This window comes from Arvicanthis niloticus, chromosome 6 (genome assembly GCF_011762505.2).
Source record: "Arvicanthis niloticus isolate mArvNil1 chromosome 6, mArvNil1.pat.X, whole genome shotgun sequence".
NCBI classification, from domain to species: Eukaryota; Metazoa; Chordata; class Mammalia; order Rodentia; family Muridae; genus Arvicanthis; species Arvicanthis niloticus.
In genome coordinates, this window is record NC_047663.1 from 13,927,328 (window position 1) to 13,947,648 (window position 20,321).

Below are 20,321 nucleotides of genomic sequence, written 5' to 3' on the forward strand. Positions count from 1 at the left end.
GCACCTGTCAAAGTCACAAGCAGGGACACAAGCAGCTTTATTTAACAAGATATAAGACCTTAACTGTGTAAAGGTGCTCCTGTCCTCAAGTACAAGGACCACTGTGACCTTTAAGACTATGAGACTAGGAATAAGCAACTAAGTCAAGATGGTGACTCTGAAACTACTTTATATTCTCCTCCTTGATGCTCTGTGACTGAGAGAAAATGAAAGTGCTGAGAAAAAGAGAAAGGGGAGAAAGACAGTAGTTTTAGAACTTCATTGGGAGGACTTTCTAAAATAATACACTTACATAAGAAATTTCTTCACATCAAACAAAAATTAGATGGCATACTACACTAATAAGATATGTAAAAAACCAGCAAATAGTATATTCATACTTATATACATTAATATAACTCCTATTCACACCAGTGCCCTGAAGCACATTATGGACAGTATACCAAATAATAAATATTAGGACTCATTTTTTAAAATATTTAACATATTAAAATATTTAATTTATATATTGATATATTTGAATAATTTCATTTCAAATTGGCATACAACATATTAGATACCATTGTGGCATTTTGAACACTGTGTACTAGTAGAATTCCTTCCCTCCCCACTTCCCCTCTCCTCTGCTGCCCACAGTCCCCCTTGTTCTCATCTTCCGTATTACTTCCTCTTTCATGCTCCAGATGTCCTTTTGTCCAACCCCCACCCTTCCTTCCCATCACCCATGTTTACCATGTCTTGGTCTCCTTTCTTGTTTTTTTACCCATACCCCTCAACACACACACACACACACACACACACACACACACACACACACACACACACTGTATACATTATGGGCTATCACCTACATACATATGCAAGAACACATTCAGGGTTTATCTTTATGTGTTTGGGTGGCCCTGCTTTATATTACAAGGGCCAAATTCATCTATTTTTCTGAAAATTTCAAGAACATTCTATACTTTGACCAGTTGTGAATCTCTGTATTAACCATTGCATGTAGCTAAAAGATGCTTCTCTGATGAAGGCAGTGAGCTATGCTAGTCTGTGAATACAAAGATGAATATTTACATTGGGTAGGATGAGGCAGAGCCACTTAAGAATTTTTGGCATAGCTGGAAAATTCTATTCCTAGACTTGGGCAGTGATTACAAGAATGCTCACTTTATATAAAATCATGTGTTTCATTGTCTTTTCTGTATTCTAGTTTTGGCAATCTCAATAAAATAAATAAAACAAAAATAATTTTAATTCTAAACTAATCTCAAAAAAGATCTTTCAAATCAATTGTCTTTAATTCTTTACATGTAAGTATCTTCACTTGTTAGGTAAATGCCAGCAATACACTCAGAACTGGTATGTCCAGAAGGGCTTTTCCTAAGTTATTTTTAACAAACTCTCATTTATAAACATAGATCAGGACAGTAAAGGAACTGGGCCCAGTGACCTTAGTAAAAGTACAGGACTCACTTTTACTTGCTGTCTCCTCTGAAGCTCCGATTCCTGGACCTGCTGTTTTAATTGACAGATGTTCTGTTCTAATTCTTCAATTACACCAGATGTCTAAGAGGATTGCAAGAACAGAAGGCAGAGCATTGACTTTTTGTAACACTGCACAGTTCTGGTTGATATAAAGCCCATTTACCCCTGAAAGTTTAGTCAGAATTTAAGTTACCTATAAATCTGAGTGAAAAAATATTTTAAAGACAACATAAAACTTAAATCTATTTGAAGTATACTGTAAGAGAGCTAGCAAGCTAAGCAGTAACTAGAGTAACATTTGAAGTCAAAATTAGTATTTTGAAGTAAAAATATAAATTAAGATCTGCATAGTATTTAATGCTATGAAAATGTAAAAATGAGTTCAATTTTTATGAGAAATTTAAAATTTTAAAAATAATAAAATAAAACAAATATTTCAAAGTAAACCACTACATGTGTGCAGAAACACTTCAGAAAGCATTTCTAAGAATTCCTTCATTAAACCGTTAGTGCTTTAGGTGAGCGGCACACAGAACCTGCTGCTAAGTGTTGTGTAGGCTATGAAACATTCAGTGTTTTCAGCGTCCTAAGAGCATCACATGTTTTGAAGTCTGGGGTTTCGAGAACAGAACAAAGGGACTAATCTCAAATGGCAATGACTGGCTGATCATCGCTGCCATGCCTGAACACGTGTGCAAATGCAGCTACCAACTTGTACAGTACCTTAGAAGTTGAAAGTGCATGCTCTTGTTTCAGGAGATTTATATCAGAATCGTATTTGGTTTTTAATAATTTCACATTTTGCTCATAGTCATTTACAAGATGTTCTTTCTCTTTATGCAGTATGTTACGCCTAAAACAGTAAAATAAAAAATAATGTTTTATATTTTTGGAACCAATCTCTTAAATGAATATCAATTAAACTAATAATCACCTAAATTTAAATATATTCTCTTTTAATATATGAAGTTAAGTATCCATATTTTCATTAACTTGTTTCAAACACTACGTTTTTAGGTATTTTAAAAAATATGTAAAGAATCCTACTTAGGTAGAAATGTCATGAGATTTACTGAACAACGTGTGATCTACTCGCAGGTCACCTACAGTCAGGGTGCGAGCACTGGTGCCCCACAGACAGCAGCCTAGTTAAAGACACTACCTTGTCTTTAACTCCTGTAATTCACTACATGTTATCTGGTAGCATCTTTCCAGCTCCAACTTTTCTTGGGTCAATTTCTGCCTCTGTAGATTGCTGTTCTCTGCTTCTCCCATCAGTTGCTGGACACGGCCCTCCAGCTCTTTGATCATGTGGTTCTAGAAGAACAAGTCATTGTTAGGAAACCTAACTAGCTTTTCATCCATGTGTGCCAACGAGCGCTATGAAGAAACATATTAGAGTAATAAGAGAAAATAAGCCATAATCAATATTTGTAAAAAATAAATCTCTAAAGTAATTTTTTGTTGTTGTTGTTGGTGGTGTTGGTGGTGGTTTGTTTGAGACAGGGTTTCTCTGTGTAGCCTTGGATGTCCTGGAACTCTCTATAGACCAGGGTGGCCTGGAACTCAGATCTGTCTGTCTCGGCCTCCTAAGTGCTGGGATTAAAGGCATGTACCACTACCACCTGGCCTAATGAAATCTCACCTTTTTACCAGAAGATTAACGGCATGTTTACATCTATCCAACCATTCACTTATTTGTGGAACATTTGCTGAGTCTGAAATGTTCCCACAAAAGCAAAGAAGACCCTGCTCCCCCCAGGTCGATGGTGATCCCTCTGTGCCTCCTCAATATAGTTCAGCTTGGTTCCTTCCACTTAAGGTTCTAATCAGGATATTTTTAAATGAAATCCATAGCTCCACATTTTAATGCTAAAAGTACCACAGAACATATCATTAGAGAGTATATAGGGATATTTTATCACATAAACTCTTATTTGTTTCATCTGTTAGATTTTTCTATTTCTTTTAAAGAAGTTTTCTATTTTTTTAGGTATGCAAAAGCATCATTCAAATAACTTGCCTCTTTTTATTTGATATTTAAGTTATTTTAAATTCTTCACTTTGGCAGGGCTACATTTAAAGCCTGAAAAAAAGGTGTTTATGAGCTTCTAAATGCCTTATTCAAAACTGCACTAAGCCAGCATTAGCTGAGAAACAACTGGCTTTCATTTTAACAACCACTCTTCTAATAAATGAAAGTAAGAAAAGGTTAGTGTGGACTTTCTTTCCTACTGTTTTTCCACAACAAAGAGTTAAGATAAAGTTTAAACATCACTGTTAAACTCCAACACTCTCTCTTCGCTTCACCTTTTCTTCACTGAATAGATTGGTACGTTAAATTTTGGTGCAACAACTTCCAATATGTGAAATTAAAAACAGCACCTTGGTGAATTTTTTAACATGACAGAGCATACGTGTAGCTCCAATCTAACCCACTGTACCCCTTCTGCCTCTGCTGAGCCAAGAAGCTCCTTGAGGAAGTTAGTTCACCTCTGAGGCACTCTGAACTATCTTCCTGCACAGTGACTGTGTGAGACAACCAAGAAGGAACTTTTGCTCTCCAATTTTAAGTGGTAGGATCCAGGGGATCCATGCCCCTCCTTCTGTGGAATTGGTGCAAAGGAGACAATGTCTAAAAAAAGCAGGACTGCTGCTCCACCTTAGGAGCCTAAGGGAGGGAAATCTGCTTATGAGGGGTAGTGTGTAGACCATAACTCTTCCATTAAGAACACATAAAGAACACAGAAATCAGTCTGAAACACACCAGGGCAGACTGGACTGAGGAAGAGGAAAAGCCGCGGGCTGGGCAGGGTTCAAAGTTGCACTCCCACCCTTCTGCTCGCTTGCTCTTCTTCTTCTTCTTCTTTTTTTTTTCTCCTATAGGTATTTTTTAATCTTGGATGAGGACTGGACAAGAACCTCAAAGCAGAAGATGGCCAAGGCCACTGAGCCTTGAGTAGCAAAAGCTCTAGAAGAACACTGCACAAAGTGGGGGTCGGTCACTGTAGAGAGACAGGAAACAAGAATTCCAAAGCCAAGACAAAGATTGTCCATATTCAAAGAAAGAAATGAGTAGCTATTTTAAACTGTTAGAAAATAACATGGTTGCCAATGAAATAAATCAAACCTAGGGGCTGAACTGATACAGATAAACCTACAGAGGATGCTTAAGGGAAAAAAAAGGTCTCCATCAGCCAGAAGACAATCTTTTTCTACAATATTAATAACTGAATATAGTGAAGATAAGAGAAAATGCTCAGATGAAAGTACAAACTACTTTTTTATAAGAAAGGAAAAAGAAATGAGAAGGAAAGATAACCACTGTGATGTGGATCACACTGATATCCACTGTTTCAATGAAGAAACAGTGATTGAAGCAATACTGTGATCTCAAATGTCAGGTGTCACTGAACATAACAGTGATAGCAAGAGCTTGAATTTTTAATTTCGGTATTAATCAACTATTAAAACTTTATGGGACCTAACTAAGATACTTGTGAGTGAGCTGTAGCCATTGGCTGTGCCTGCTAAATAAAGCTATCTATGCTCCAATAAGAAAACAAATATGTTGATAATGTGAAGAAATTGAAAATCTTGTATAGTACTGGCAAGAATATTATACTAATGGAAATAATCTCAGCCCCAAAGCCACACTCTGTATATCCCCTCAAATGCAGATCTTAGGCTGGAAGTTTTAGATAACTGGATTTAAGTTGGAGTATCAGTAGGAGCAAGATAGCAACAAAAGAGCCATGGGTTGGGAGGTCAATGAGATGAGGGTGGAGACAGGAAAAGCAGAAGGGGGAAGACTAGAGAAGGAAACGCCAAGATGGGGTAGATAACCTTCCTCTGATTGCATTTGAGGTTCCTCATATATAATGGTATAGAACTATTCAAAAGCCTATGGTGATGGAGACCAAAGATACTGGGAGGAATGTATTGCTGCTATTTTGCCAAATGGACATGTAGTTAAATTGTCTTCTAATGTATAGTTATACTATTTGGTTAGAGAAGCCTCTTTTAGCCACTGACTGGATCCATAATTGGTTGAAGTGCTAAGAATGACTATTGAATGCTTGGCCCCCAACATGTCAAACATATGACCCCTCTAAAGGCCAACCAATGTGGGTGCTGAGAACCAAATTTGGATCCTCTGAAAAAACTAACACTCTCAATGACTTGACCAATTGGTCTATCCCCAAGAAATCCATTTCAAAATATATAGAGGATGATGCAATGCCTTAGCAGTTAAGAACATTAACTGATCTTGCAGAGGACCCAGGTTCAGTTCCCAAGACCACACATGATGGTTCAATTCCAGGTGATCCAATGCGTTTTTCTGGTCTCCATGTGCTTCCAGAAATTCACACAATGCACATACACAAATGTGAGTAAAGTATTCAAGTACATAAAAAATAACATTTTTAAAACATAAAATATACACCTGGAATACTCTAAAAATAAAAATTCCCCAATCATTCCCTGCCCAACCTTCTAAGTAGCAATGTTAGTAGGTTTGCAAGTGGACTAATATTTGATTACCTGCATATGCCTTCTTCTTAAACTTCACTGAGTAAGTCAACTACATACGACTAAAATGTAAATACTCATGAATATCTCTTTCTATCCTGGATTCATTATGATTTCTGTAGGCTGATTTTTTTAAATTCTGCCAAATTATGTTTACCTTTGTATAAAAATCCCTATTCTGGAATCATGAAATTATAAAAAATGCATTCTAAGTTCTTTCTTAAATAATGAAGATAAAGAGGAATAAGGCCCCTACCAGTCACTACAGCATGGAAGTCAGCATATGCCCTCAGGTCCTTGCCAGTTTTCAAAGTATAGTTCATATCTGATGTCCACACTACCTGTAACACACCTAAGACCATATTTTACTGGATTGTCAAAGATTACATCTTCAGAGAATCTTTAGCAAATAATTCAAAGAATATATGAGTAAAATTCAAACACAGATAGGTAGGTAGATGTTATAGATGGAAGACAGATGATCAATGGGAAGATTGATAAATAGGTAAACAGCAGGCAGATGTCAGATAGATCCAAGAACAATTTTAAAAATGAGCAAAAACAGCTACTTGGTAGTGACTGTGAGGACTAACAGAGATTATGTGGTCCTGATCCTGAGGCAATAGAATAGTCATCAGTAAGAAGAAAAAGAATGGAAGTTAGGAAAAGGATTTAGAAATAAAAAAGGAAAAGAACCAATCAAGCTAGGAGAAAGGGAAAGAAAGGTAAGCCAATAAAACTGAAAAGCATAAAGATAACTGATAGAGCAATTCTTAAGAGTGAACACTTGTGGAGATCTAGCTATTGGCGAAAGTTGGCATGATTTATGAGATTCAGACAGGTATTAATATTAAGTCAAAGTTTCCTCTGCATTAAGGTCTATATTTAATGAACATGTTTATATAGAGTGACATTAACTTTTTAAATTAAGAAGCAGAATGTATGGTGTCAGCTACTCTTTATCTTAAACTCTGAGTATACACTGTTTTGCACACAATTCTATACTTATATACTAAAATGAAGAATTTTTAAGTAGGGCAGAGGGTAAACTACATTCTGGATGTTTGAGAAAGTCAAATCTATTTAAAAATGAAACCATATTGTCCTGGTTAGTTTTATGTCAGCTTGACACAAGTTAGTGTCAAGGAGGAGAAAACCTCAATTAAGAAAATGCCTGCAAAAGATTCAGCTGTAAGGCATTTTAATTAGGATTGATGGGGAAGGCCTGGCCTATGGTGGGTGGTGCCATCCTGGGCTCATGGTTTAGGTTCTATAAGAGAACCCATATAATCTGAGCAAGCCACAATGAGCAAGCCAGCAAGCAGCACTGTTTTGCATCAGCTTTTGGCTCTAGGTTCTGACTCTGAGTACCTTCAATGATGGACTATGATGTGGAAGTGTAAGCCAAATAAATTCTTTCCTTCCCCAACTTGCTTTGGCTATGGTGTTACATCATAGCAATAGAAACCTAAACTTAAGACCTGTAATATGCAAGAGTGAGTGTGTGTGAGTGTGTGTGTGTGTGTGTGTGTGTGTGTGTGTGTATAACATACACACAGACATATATAAAGATTTTCTCATATGGGCTGACAATGTTCCCTCCAATAGACAAAGACCATCTAACAAAACACCAATACAAAGCATGAGAATCCCTGTTTTGAGTTTTTGGCAAGTTTTGTCAAAAAGACTCCCAAATATTAGTTTATTATTATTGCCCACAGATATAGAAGATAAGTACTTATAGTATACCTCGCACTTCAGCCCAGAGGCCACTAAGCTGACCTAAATACCCCCTCCCCAGAGCTAGTTTTCCAGAAGGAAACATGTAGGCCTTCAAAGAAGGAAAGTAACCAACAGCTGTACACAGCTATGACACCTATGAACCACAAACAGGGCACAAACAACGCTAAGGTTGTAGTAGTGGTGTGAATGCACTTGTAGTAATTAACAGCTCTCTAATTGGACTTAGGTCCACACAACAAGAGGGAAAACATGCACGGTACTGAAAACCTAGCCACCGAGCCACAGCTAGTAAAGTCATAAACATAATAAAAAATAATACATAAAATATAAAATAAATAAATCTTTTTAAAAATTGTGATATAAAATACAGAAGAAAGGATACTGATGCAAATTCCTGTTTTGCAGGCTGTAGAAGACAATACAGGGGATTTAGTGGTATACAACAGAACCAGGGATACATTCTGTAACTACAGGAAATGAAAGGTTATCTTGGGTACAAGGAATTTGTTCCCACATTGGGAGTTCCTGCTTGGCAATCAATAGACTAGGTTGCACTTCTTAAATGGACATCATTTATAAGCAGAAATTATTATGGGCATTAGATTATAAGTTCAGTTCTTGATCATGAAAATGTTTGCATTTGACGGATATGGAGCAAGAGATGACAGAGAGACCAGCTGACAGGAAGAGTCAGAGATGCAGCAACAATGGCCTAGCTCAACTGGCAGCTGTGGGAACAGAAGATCAGATCCAGGAAAAGTCAGAGAAGTAAAACAATGATTCAGTGGAGAAAGTAAGGCAAGATGAGTGGTGAAAAGTATGAATCTTTCTGGCTGGAATCTAATGTGCTAACAGAATGAAAAAAAACTGGAATTTGAGGACAATTTCTAAAATCTGAGAAAGTTGTTAAAAGTACATGATCTTGGTATGAGATACCATGGATGTGATTTTAGCAAGTCTTAGAAGTATGGGAATCTACTTTACAACCTCTGTGAGGTTAATCATGGAAGGTATGTGTTGAGGCCCACACTGCACGGCTTGGGGGTCACTATGTTGCAGACCACAGTGCCCCTCGCTTAGGAGCCAGTATGTAGTGGCCTACACTGCCCTGCTTGGGGCCCACTGCCTCATGCTTTGAGGCTAAGTGCTCTGGTACGAGGGGATCAGACAACAGGGTCTAGGAAGAGAGAGTGGGGATGGAGGGACAAGAGACTCAAAGAATGGAGACAAGACAGGGTGTGTGGTCAAGCCTCTAGTCTTGTGTATTGAAAGGAAATTCTGAGTATTTATTAGCGCAAGCAGAGGAACACAGCTGAAGACACTTTACCATGTGCACCTTGCAGCTTGGGGCACTAACAACAAAACAAGATATGTGGGAAAAACAAGATGTTTATCAGAGTGTGCTCAGCTGTTGTAGGCTGTTGAAAACAAGTCTCTTGTCAGGGTATATGGCTCAAGATGGCTACAAAGATGATAGCCGCTTTCTGCTAGGAGTCGGCTCCCAACAGGTATGAAGACTGGAGGACCAGGATACAGTTCAGTGGCAGTACATTTGCCAATACTCAGTTCCTAGCACAGGAAAACAAAACAGGACTGGAGATAATGGTTTAGTATCTGTTTAAAAATGGAAGTTTAATCTTTAAGACTGATTAGAAATGTACTGCCCAGGAGTAGTATAGCTGGGTCCTCAGGTAGTACTATGTCCAATTTTCTGAGAAACCACCAGACTGATTTCTAGAGTGGTTGTACCAGCTTGCAATCCCACCAACAATGGAGGAGTGTTCTCTTTCTCCACATTCTCACCAGCATCTGCTGTCACCTGAGTTTTTGATCTTAGCCATTCTGACTGGTGTGAGGTGGTATCTCAGGGTTGTTTTGATTTGCATTTCCCTGATGACTAAGGATGTCGAACATTTCTTTAGGTGCTTCTCTACCATTCAAGTTTCCTCAGTTGAGAATTCTCTGTTTAGCTCTGTTCCCCATTTTTAATATGGTAATTTGGTTCTCTGGAGTCTAACTTCTTGAGTTCTTTGTATATATTGGATATTAGCCCTCTATCGAATGTAGGATTGGTAAAGATCTTTTCCCAATCTGTTGGTTGCCATTTTGTCCTATTGACAGTGTCCTTTGCCTTACAGAAGCTTTGCAATTTTATCAGGTCCCATTTGTCAATTCTTGATTTTAGAGCATAAGCCATTGGTGTTCTGTTCAGGAACTTTCCCCCTGTGCCCATGTGTTTGAGGCTTTTCCCCAACTTTCTCTTCTATTAGCTTCAGTGTATCTGGTTTTATGTGAAGGTTCTTTATCCACTTGGACTTGAGCTTTGTGCAAGGAGATAATAATGGATCAATGTGCATTCTTCTACATGTTGACTGCCAGTTAAACCAGCACCATTTGTTGAAAATGCTATCTTTTTTCCCACTGGATGGTTTTAGCTCCTTTGTCAAAGATCAAGTGACCATAGGTGTGTAAGTACATTTCTTGGCATATACCCAGAAGATGCCCCAACATGTAATAAGGACACATGCTCCACTATGTTCATAGCAGCCATGTTTATAATAATAGCCAGAAGCTGCAAACAACCCAGGTATTTCTCAACAGAGGACACAGAATGGATACAGAAAATGTGGTACATTTACACAATGGAGTACTACTTAGCTATTAAAAATGATGATTTCATGAAATTCGCAGGCAAATGGGTGGAACTTGAAAATGTCATCCTGAGTGAGGTAATTCAGTCACAAAAGAACACACACAGTATGGACTCACTGATAAGTGGATATTAGCCCAAAAGTTCAGAATATACAAGATTGAATTCACAGACCATATGAAGACCAAGAAAAGAAAAAGCAATCTGTGGGTTCTTCAGTGCTTCTTAGAAGGGGGAACAAAATACTCACAGGAGAAAATATGGAGACAAAGTGTGGAGCAGAGTCTGAAGGAAAGGCCATCCAGAGACTGCCCCTCCTGAGGATCCCAGATACAGTCAACAAAGGGACGCTATTGTGGATGCTGGGAAGTGCTTGCTGACAGGAGCCTGATATGGCTGTTTCCTGAGAGGCTCTGCCAGAGCCTGACAAACAGGCAGATGCTCACAGCCAACCATTGGACTGGGCACAGGGTCCCCAATGGAGGAGTTGGAGAAGAGACTGAAAGAGCTGAGGGGGTTTGGAGCCACATGGGGGAAGCAACAGTGTCAACCAGCCAGACCCCCCAGAGCTCCTGGGGACTCGACCACCAACCAAAGAGTACACATGGAGAGACCCCTGGATCCAGCTGCATATATGGCAGAGGAGGGCCTTGGAGGACATCAGTGAGAGGAGCAGCTCTTGGGCCTGAGGGTGTTCGATGCCCCAGTGTAGGGGAATGCCAGGGCGGGAAGACAGGAGTGGATGGGTGGGTGGGGTAGAATCCTCACAGAGGCAGGGAGAAAGGGTATGAGATGGGGGGTTTCCAAAGGGGAGACCTGGAAAGGGGAAAACATTTGAAATGTAAATAAAGAAAATAACCAATTAAAAAAAAAAAAAGGAATGTACTGCTGATGTCAAAAGATTTAAGTTGCCTAGACAAAATTACAATAAATGACCATAAAATAAAACAAGACTTAACAAAAAAGCAAACATGCTTAATGTACAGGGTAATGGAGAACCTAATCCCCTCAACAGTCTTCCAACCTGGGCGAGGTCGTGAACTCTACCTGGCTCAGCTCCTAAACCAGGAGCTGTACAGCACTGGTGAGGCTGCACAGAAGAGCATCGAGTTCTGCTCTTTCTATGAGTCTCTGCATTTATTATTATTCATTATGACAAAGCTGAATGCACACTTTAAAAGTCAACTTATAGCATGCTTCAAAGTTTCAAAAGCAGAATGAAATTTCTCTGAGAGTGACCTTATGTCCAAAATGCATTTTTCTTTCCAAATAGATAAAATAAAAATTCTATTGTGAAATTGAAATATCCATTTATATACTTTGATTAATAAACAAATTTGAACTTTAAATTTATTTTACAAATTTTTAGGATGTGAAAATTTAGGATCAGATAATAGAAATATATTTCAGATTTAAATTTTGATTTTCTTCATAATTTTCAGTATAAAACAAATTGTTCACACATATCCAAGTTAACATTATTCACCATAACCAAAAGATAGAATCATCCAAATTATTCTATAAGTGAATGAATAAACAAAATATAGAATATGCCCAAGTTAGTACTCAGACCTATAAAACTGTTTTGGCACATGCTACAGTATAAATGAATTGTGAAGATCTTATCATAAATGAAGTAAGTCAAGCACTAAAGGATTGAAATTTCTATGAGTATACTCATGTAAAATGTCTAAAATTGTCAACTTCATAGACAGAGAGCATATGGGGAGCTTGGCTGGGAGAAACAAATGAGGAGTTATTTTATGGGAACAGTGTCTGACATGGGAAGGAGGAAAACTGAGTGTGGAGGGCTGTGTTTATTACTATCTAGAACAAAGTCTGAATGTGCATTTTAAAATTCAACTTTCACCATGCTTCAAAGTTTTAAAACTAAAATGAAAATTTTTTGACAGTGACCTCTTGGACAAAGTGCACTTTTCTTTTCAAATAGATAAAATTAAAAATCCTACTGTGAAACAGATTTATCCACTGATATCATTTAATTAACAAAGTATACCAGTGGGGGCAAAGATGGCTGTCCAACCATGTAAATTTCTTAATACTACCAAACCTTACCCATAAGTGTTTAAAATACAAAACTTAGGTATATTTTGTTACAATAAAAAAAGGAATATAGAGAAAATCCCAATAACCAATTTGGATACTAAACATGAAACACTTGAAATCAAGAAAAAATATAACTGACTTTAAAAATGGGTCAAAGAGATAAATAAGCAACTTTAAATGAAAGCAAACAGCTACAGCACTACAAACTAAAATGGAACCTTTTTCCAACTAGAAGGAATGGAAAGTTTGTTAATCCCGAGTGCTCAGAGGAGGGAGGGATTCTAGTGCCCTATGTGGAAGCCCCAGTAGTTATCACCACCTGAAAAAGAAAATCACAGAAAAAGAAAGCAGATTCAATACACACCCAAAGGGGCTCAAGCCATGACCTCAGCCAACATGAAATCAAGTTGCAAATCATAACTGGACGTGTTTTAATGAGATAAAGAACATGGTCATTGTGAATGGCCAACAGTAAATGCAACACTCTTGCAAGTGGGTATACATTTTTAAATGTGCTTATATATATTTCTGTTTTTACACAGTTTATAAATTTAGTCCTTGGTAGGAATTCTGATCAAAAATATTCATAAACCAGTATCTTAGAGTAGCAATTCTCAAAATTTAACAAACTACTGAGACTCCCTGTGATTCTTGGCAGGCTAGCAAGATCAAATCTATTTGTAAGTAACATGAAGACACTAGTCTTTGCCTATGCAATTTCTAGAGGTGACATTACCTAAAACCACAGATTGAGGAATACACAGGTGTACAGAACCCAGCCCCCTTCTGTTAAGCCAGAGGTTAAGAAAAACAAAGGTGAAAATCAATGGCAGAGGCCACTCAATTTCTTTTTTATACAAAATTTAATTTATATACATATAATATAAACATTTATATCTAGTACTTAAAATATGAGTTCTTAAAATATTTATATTTATGTTCATATACAATGTTTTTATTATTTTATTTTAAATGAGTTCATAAATTAACATTTTGTAAAAAGATGATAAAATCCCTGGCATGACAGCAGACACCTGTAATGTCAACATCCAGGATGCTGAGGCCATAGGTTTATAAGTTTGATTCCATTCTTGACTTATAAATTGAAACCTTCTCTCACAAACCCAAAATCCAAAGGCCCAAAACAAAACCCAGCACCATAAACACAGAGAAAAACAGCATGTGTCAGGCCATCCTACTATGATTAGCTGATAATGAAAGGTACCAACTTGACCCCTTTCCAAGCTAGCTTCTGAAACCTGTACTAATGTGACTTTGTTTGTTTGTTGTGTGCAGTGTTGGAAGCTGGACCCAAGGCCTTTTACATGCTAGGCAACTTCTTTACCATTAAGCTCCAATATTATATGCAAATATATTAACATAATTTTTTAGATATAACCAATTTAGTATGAGTCACTCTGGGTTACAGAGGGTCCTGAGTCCACACACAGTTATCCTCACAAAAAGGCTACATAAAGACACTGGCACAGAGAACATACAGAACATCAAGTGATGGCATAGCACAGGCTGGAGAGCTGCAGCTTGCAGCCAAAGAATGGCAGGACTGTCTGCCCCCACAAGGAGCTAAAAGAGGCAAGAAAGGATCTTTCTCTTACAGCATCTTCAAAGACAACAGGTTCCACTGATACCTTGAGATTTACTTGTTGGCTGGAAATGGTTAGGCAATATTTCTGTGTTGTTCCAAATCACCTAAGTCAGTCATTCATTTGGCAATGCTAGGTAGCTAATGCACCTATCACATTGCAAGGTTTATGTTGGTGTGTTTTAATGGCAATGCCCAGCATTAGACAGGCAAGGGAGGTCTGGGCAGTCACATACAGTTTCACCAATATTAGTTTTATTACATAGATTCTTTACTTTCTTCTTGTCTTGTGTCTTCTACATGTTTAATAACCAGTATGTATAGGTGTATTCTTTGTTTTGTATTGTTATTTCATTTATACTCAATGAGAGTCAAGTGGAAGGAAACCACTTATATTTATTTTTATATGTATGTTTGTTTTTGCTAAGCTGAATGTACAAGTACATAATTGTGACAAAATATTAATCAATGTCTTTCTTGATAGAAGCATTAATAACAGGTAGAATATATACTTTTGTATATTATATAAATTTTTATTTAGCTATAGAGAAAAAGAAATAATATTTGCAGAAAAATTATTCCAAGTAGGAATTATATACATTGAGTGTGTAAACGTGTGTGAGTGCGTGTATGTGTGCATGTGTGTGTGTGTGTCTGTGTGTTTCAATTAGAAAAGATTGACTGCAGAGAGAGAAGAAAACAGGAAGGTAGAACATGTGAGATGAGGGCAGCAGGGGCCTTGGAGAAGAAGGAAGGAGACAGCAAGAAGGACAGGGATGAGGGAGGGCAACTGAAAGGGGGACAAATATAAACAAAATATGCATGAAACACCATAATGACAGTCATTACTCATATACTAGTTTAAACAATGAACAAAATAATGACAGTAAAAATGCAGCCGTTCTTCAAATTCTGAGTCTACATATCTTTTGAAAACACTTTGATTTAGAAACTTTCTCACCATTGTTTAACATTTTATATAAATTCTAATCAATGCACTGCACTGTAAAATATTTGTTGTATATCCATAAGGGGTTAAAATCTGTGATAAACAGAGCAAAAGTTTATATTTTAAAATATATGTATATATGTATGTACATATATACAAAAATATGTATGTATGTATGTATGTATGCATGTGTGCATGTATTTAATGTGTCTGGGTATTTTGCCTGCGTATGTATCTGTGCACCACATGTGTGCAGTGCCCATAGAAGCACCAAACCATCAGAAACTGAAGTAACAGATAGTTGTGTGTTGGGAGCCAACTCCTAGCAAAAAGCGGCTATCATCTTTGCAGCCATCTCAGGCCATATAACCTGACAAGAGACTTGTTTTTCAACAGCCCACAACAGCTGAGCACACTCTGATAAACATCTTGTTTTTCTCAGACATATCTTGTTTTGTTGTTTAGTGTCCACAGCTGCAAGGCACTTGTGGTAAAGTGTCTCTAGCTGCACTCCCTTGCTTGTGCTTATATACCCACAATTGCCTTTCAATAAATGGGACTTGATCAGACACCCTGTCTTATCTCCATTCTTCGAGTATCTTGCCCCTTCTTCCCCATTCTGTCTCTCTCTTGCAGACCCTGTTGACTGACCCACGCGGGCCGAGTCAGTTGTGAGCTGCGATGTGGGGGCTGATAGCTGAACACAGGTCTTCTGTATAAGCAACACAGGCTCTTAGCCATTGAAGAACCCCTCTAGCCCCCAAAAGTATGTGACTTTTAACAGTAAACAGCAAAAAAAAAATCATAGATGATAACTCTAAAGAAAAGATATTCTCCAAGTCCTATTTCTTATGAACACGGAGAGATTCTAAATGTAACCATCAAAGAAAAGGGCATAGTCAGGACAACTGTACTCAACAAGAAAGACGGACCACCACATCGAACATCAAGAGTAACTGTAAGCTACATTAATGATGGAATGCTGTTCATAGCTTACTCAGCCTGCTTGCTCATATAACCAAGGCTCACCAGCCCAGGAGCAGCACAGTCCTCAGTGAACTCCCATATTATTAAGAAAACACCACAGGATTGCTCATAGGCAAATCTTATGGGAAAATTTTCTAAATTGACATTCTCTCTTCCCAAGTAACTCTAGATTTTCTCACATTGACATAAAGCTAGGCAGCACAAGTTTTCACTAAGCAATGAAGAATCTGATCTCCTACTTTCCTGAATATATACCAGAATGACAAACCCCAAGGACATGAGTACACAGTCCAAAATAACTGGGACCTGCAAAAGGTCTATCACTAAAACTTATTTTTAAAAACAATGCAATTGTACAAGATTGCTTTCTGTTACTGTAACAGACAAATGCAACACAGAAGAAAAAGGTTTATCTTAGCTCAAACTTACAGTCCATCATTGAGGAAAGTGAAGGTAGGAGCACAAATAGGAGATAAAGCAGAAACTCTGAAGAATACCGGTTACTCTCTCATCCACTAACTCACACTTAACCACTTACATATATCAAACCTACCTATCTAGGGTTAGTGCACACATAACAAAATGGACCCTCTCACATCTATCATAAATCAAAACAACTACTCATAGACATGGCCACAAGACAGTCTGATCTAGACAAGTCTTCAATTGAGCTTTCTTCTCCTCAGGTGACTCTAGGTTGTGTGAAGTTGACAGTAAAATCATACCAGGACAACAATATGTGTCATGTTATCATTCATAATATACAGCATATTATAGTAGTTCAAATATCTAGTCTAATAAATATACACAAGATAGTATCAACAAATGACACAAGGAGAAACTGGTTAAGAGGGCTTTCTTAGAGTCAAACAAAAATACTGGGCATGAAAAAAAGAGAAAATAAAGTGTAACAGATGCAATAAGCAGAAAATCTATTGAATGGATTGATGAAAATTGAATAAGAAGCTTTCACAGAAATAAAGAACAGTGAGAAATTACAAGGAGATAGAAACCACAAAATAAGGCCTAAGAGAAGATCTTTCCTAAAAAAGAATTTCCATGAATGCATTTATCAAAACAAATGAAAAAATACTTAAAGGCCTCAAAATAATGACAAATGACATTTCAGAAACACCAGAGTGACATGTATGTAAAACCTAGGAATCCACTAGTGTTTAAAACTCCTTGTTCACTTGGGAAGCACTAGGAGCAACATCTTTTTAATGTGTACAGCATAGCCCCACTGTTGTCTACTGAGTGAACGGCTCAAGGCACACTGACACTCTTTTCCTTATGAGTGACTTGGTTTTCACTGTCTTCTCTGGGAGGTGGGCAGTAGTACTTTACAGCCTGCCATTACAAGAATTCAAAGAACTTCAAGGACTCTGGGGAATCTGTGAACCACACTTATCAAACGGCACCAAACCCAGAGCCTTCCTTCTCTCCAGAAAATCACCCAGTGTTTCCCTGAGGAGTTAGGAGTCAGACAACTCAGTTCATATGGGAGGGACCATAGACACAGCATCCTGTTGGTGTTCGTTCTTTCGTTTTAAAAGTCACAGTAGAGACATCTGAACCACATGCAAATCAATGTAGGCTCACCATGACCAGTGTCCTTATGCCCTCACCCTTGCTGCTGCTTACAGACCCAAGAACATCAACACTGTAGGCCTGCTGATAGGCCTGATGCCTCGACAGCCTCTCAGAGTCCTGTGCTTTCTTGAACCTGTCAGATCAATTTCAACTTCTCCACTGCATTTCCAATGCTGTTATGATTTGTATCTGAACTGTTTCCCACAGGGTCATGTTTGGAAAGCTTTGTCTCCAGGTGGCTGTGCTGTTTCAGCAGCCTGTCAAGCCTTTAAGAGGTGGGACCCTGACTGGCTAGGGGCATGCCTTCAGAGGTTAGTTTCTGTTTTTGGGTCTGTTGCTTCTTAGCCTGACGTTACATAAGGAACCTCTGGGACATATTCCTGTCACCATGAACTCCTTGAACAGGCCTTCCCTGCCATTACAGACCCTCAGCAACAGTCAGCCAAAAGGAACTTTGTCTTGTATAGTTTCTGTAAGGTATTTTGTCACAATGGCATAAATTTAACTAATACAAACTCCAAAAACTATACTAACCTCTTGTCTTTTCCATCTTCATTTCTGACTTCATCTCTTTCCTGTCATTTTTATAAGGAATGAAGCCAAAAATTCTATCCTCAAGCCAGTGTTAGTTTCTTAAAGGAGTCTGTCTTTTTCACTTATATAACTCTATTATTCTTATATGTTGGATTTTCAAAGATAGTATCGACAATTAAATATTGAAAGTTTATTATGTAACTTCATTTATATGTCAATAATATTTACAGCAACTTCCTATTATTTTCTAATTACAAAAATGAGAAACCTTAACATTCAAAGCAATGAGAAGACATCTAAACTGTGAAGGATTTGGGGTTTCTCCAAGTGATGTAGATCCATGTGCTTCAGATAATGCTCTACTAAGAAACTGTGTCAAAGCAGTAACACTTCTAACTGCCTTCACGCCAACTTTAAATATTTTCAGAAAAATACTTGTATCTTCAGTTTAAAAGAATTTTTAAAAAAATAATTATTTCTGAACTAAAAGTTAACGAAAAAATTTGCAACCACTTCTAAGATATTGAGACACATAAGTAAAACAGAAGAGTCGGTCCAACCTCTTAGTGAACTAGGCCTACCCAGTGCTTCTGTCTCCTGTAAGAAAGCAACGCTCTTCCTTTAAATTTCCTAACAAGTTTATGGAAAGTACATAACAGTGAAGCATGAGGCCACAGAAAGTAAGGTCAGTGAGAAAAGTCCAGCAGAGAAGACAACACTCACTGTGGACTGCGTCTGCACCATGTAGTCTCCCTCCATCTTACTCAGACGCACGTTTGTGTCTTCCAGCAGTTCCTGAATAGTCTCAGTATGGTGCTTTTGAAGCTCAAATTTTTCCTTTTCCATTTCTGCTACAGCATTGTGAAGCTGTACAATGAAGTCAAGAGTCTTTTATTACCATGGAACATGCCATTTGAAATTCAATAAATGTTTTTCAATACTCCTATTTATATCTATAAAGTAAACTGAATAAGAATCTAAAACCCGCATTAAAAAAAAAAACACATACAAAGAGAATACAAATTTTTCCTCTGTTTTCCTGAACAGATAATTTCAATAGATGGGCAAATATTAAAGAAATGTCATGTCTTGTATAGAAATTAAGTAAGCCTGATTGATAATATAGTTCTCAATTAAACATTATTATTATTGGTCTTCAAAACATAAAGAGAAAAACACATATAAACAATCTTGTTGTTGTTTCTTGTGAACAGTAATTCAGCATCTGTATCATCTGTTTCAGTTGTACAATATAAATGTGGAAATGCTTCCTATGCAGATTCCCAACAAGAAACTTGCTTGGCATTCCATAAGCAATAAAACAACAAGCACAAAGATCCTGTTTATGAGGCTGATAACAAAGACAGATTGTACACCACAAGTGCAGTGTGCAAAGGACTTAATTGATCAATATTCTCATGTTATGCTGCTTAAATGGCTGAAGTTTTAACAAAAACACTGTGAACTAAGATAAACAAACCAAAGCTCAAAGTGGAGACCCAGACAGGTTTCAGTGGTGAGCTGAGGCTGGAAGCTGCTCTTAGCCCATCGCTAGTCCTTCTTTCATCTTATTGGGAACTGAATTCTAACTTACATTCCCTGGATCCAGTCCCACTCATGAGATGGGGAACTCGGGAGTTGAAAAGAGTCTAACAGTTGCCTTTGTCTCACTATCCATGAACAGAGAGAAAGGCAAGGGCTAAAGAAGGCAGTGTGAATTTCCATCTGGCAAGGAAGATACTGGAGGAATAGGAGGCCGAGTCGTGGTGAAAACCAGAAGCAGAAAGCAGGCAAGATACCACACTGGTAAGAGTCTCAAGAACATTGACTGCACTTTCTAGCTCAGCCAGAAGAGTGAGGATATTCAGAAATAGCCATCCAGAAGACCATTTGGCTTTGCGAATTTAATACAGGCAGTTTTGACTACTGTAAGCACTCCTTCAAATCTGACCACTGAATCCGTAATTTTCTGAAGTCTGTTTTCATACCAGGGATACACTTAATACCAAAAGTGATCCAAAATGATCACTAAGCCCTAGTACCAACATGTCAATGCTTTCCCAGTGCATGTAAGCATGAACTATCCACTAGGGATTTTACTCACATAAAAACAAGTTTGTAATATCAACTTCAGCCTGGGTTATATAATGGCATTTTAAGAGAGAAATGACTCAAAT

General features: G+C 37.7%; 1 protein-coding gene across 3 annotated transcripts in view; it reads right to left on the bottom strand.

The window, feature by feature from the left end:
- Cep112 (centrosomal protein 112) overlaps positions 1 to 20,321 on the bottom strand; it is a 407,052-nt gene that overhangs the window by 308,414 nt on the left and 78,317 nt on the right. For all 3 annotated transcript variants that reach the window (XM_034505950.2, XM_076935566.1, XM_076935567.1), the window contains exons 12-15: positions 18,868 to 19,011; positions 2,648 to 2,802; positions 2,209 to 2,338; positions 1,474 to 1,566 (exon numbers count right to left, since the gene is read on the bottom strand). In XM_034505950.2, coding sequence (XP_034361841.2) covers positions 1,474 to 1,566; positions 2,209 to 2,338; positions 2,648 to 2,802; positions 18,868 to 19,011 — 522 coding nt within the window. The remainder of the gene's footprint in view (positions 1 to 1,473; positions 1,567 to 2,208; positions 2,339 to 2,647; positions 2,803 to 18,867; positions 19,012 to 20,321) is intronic.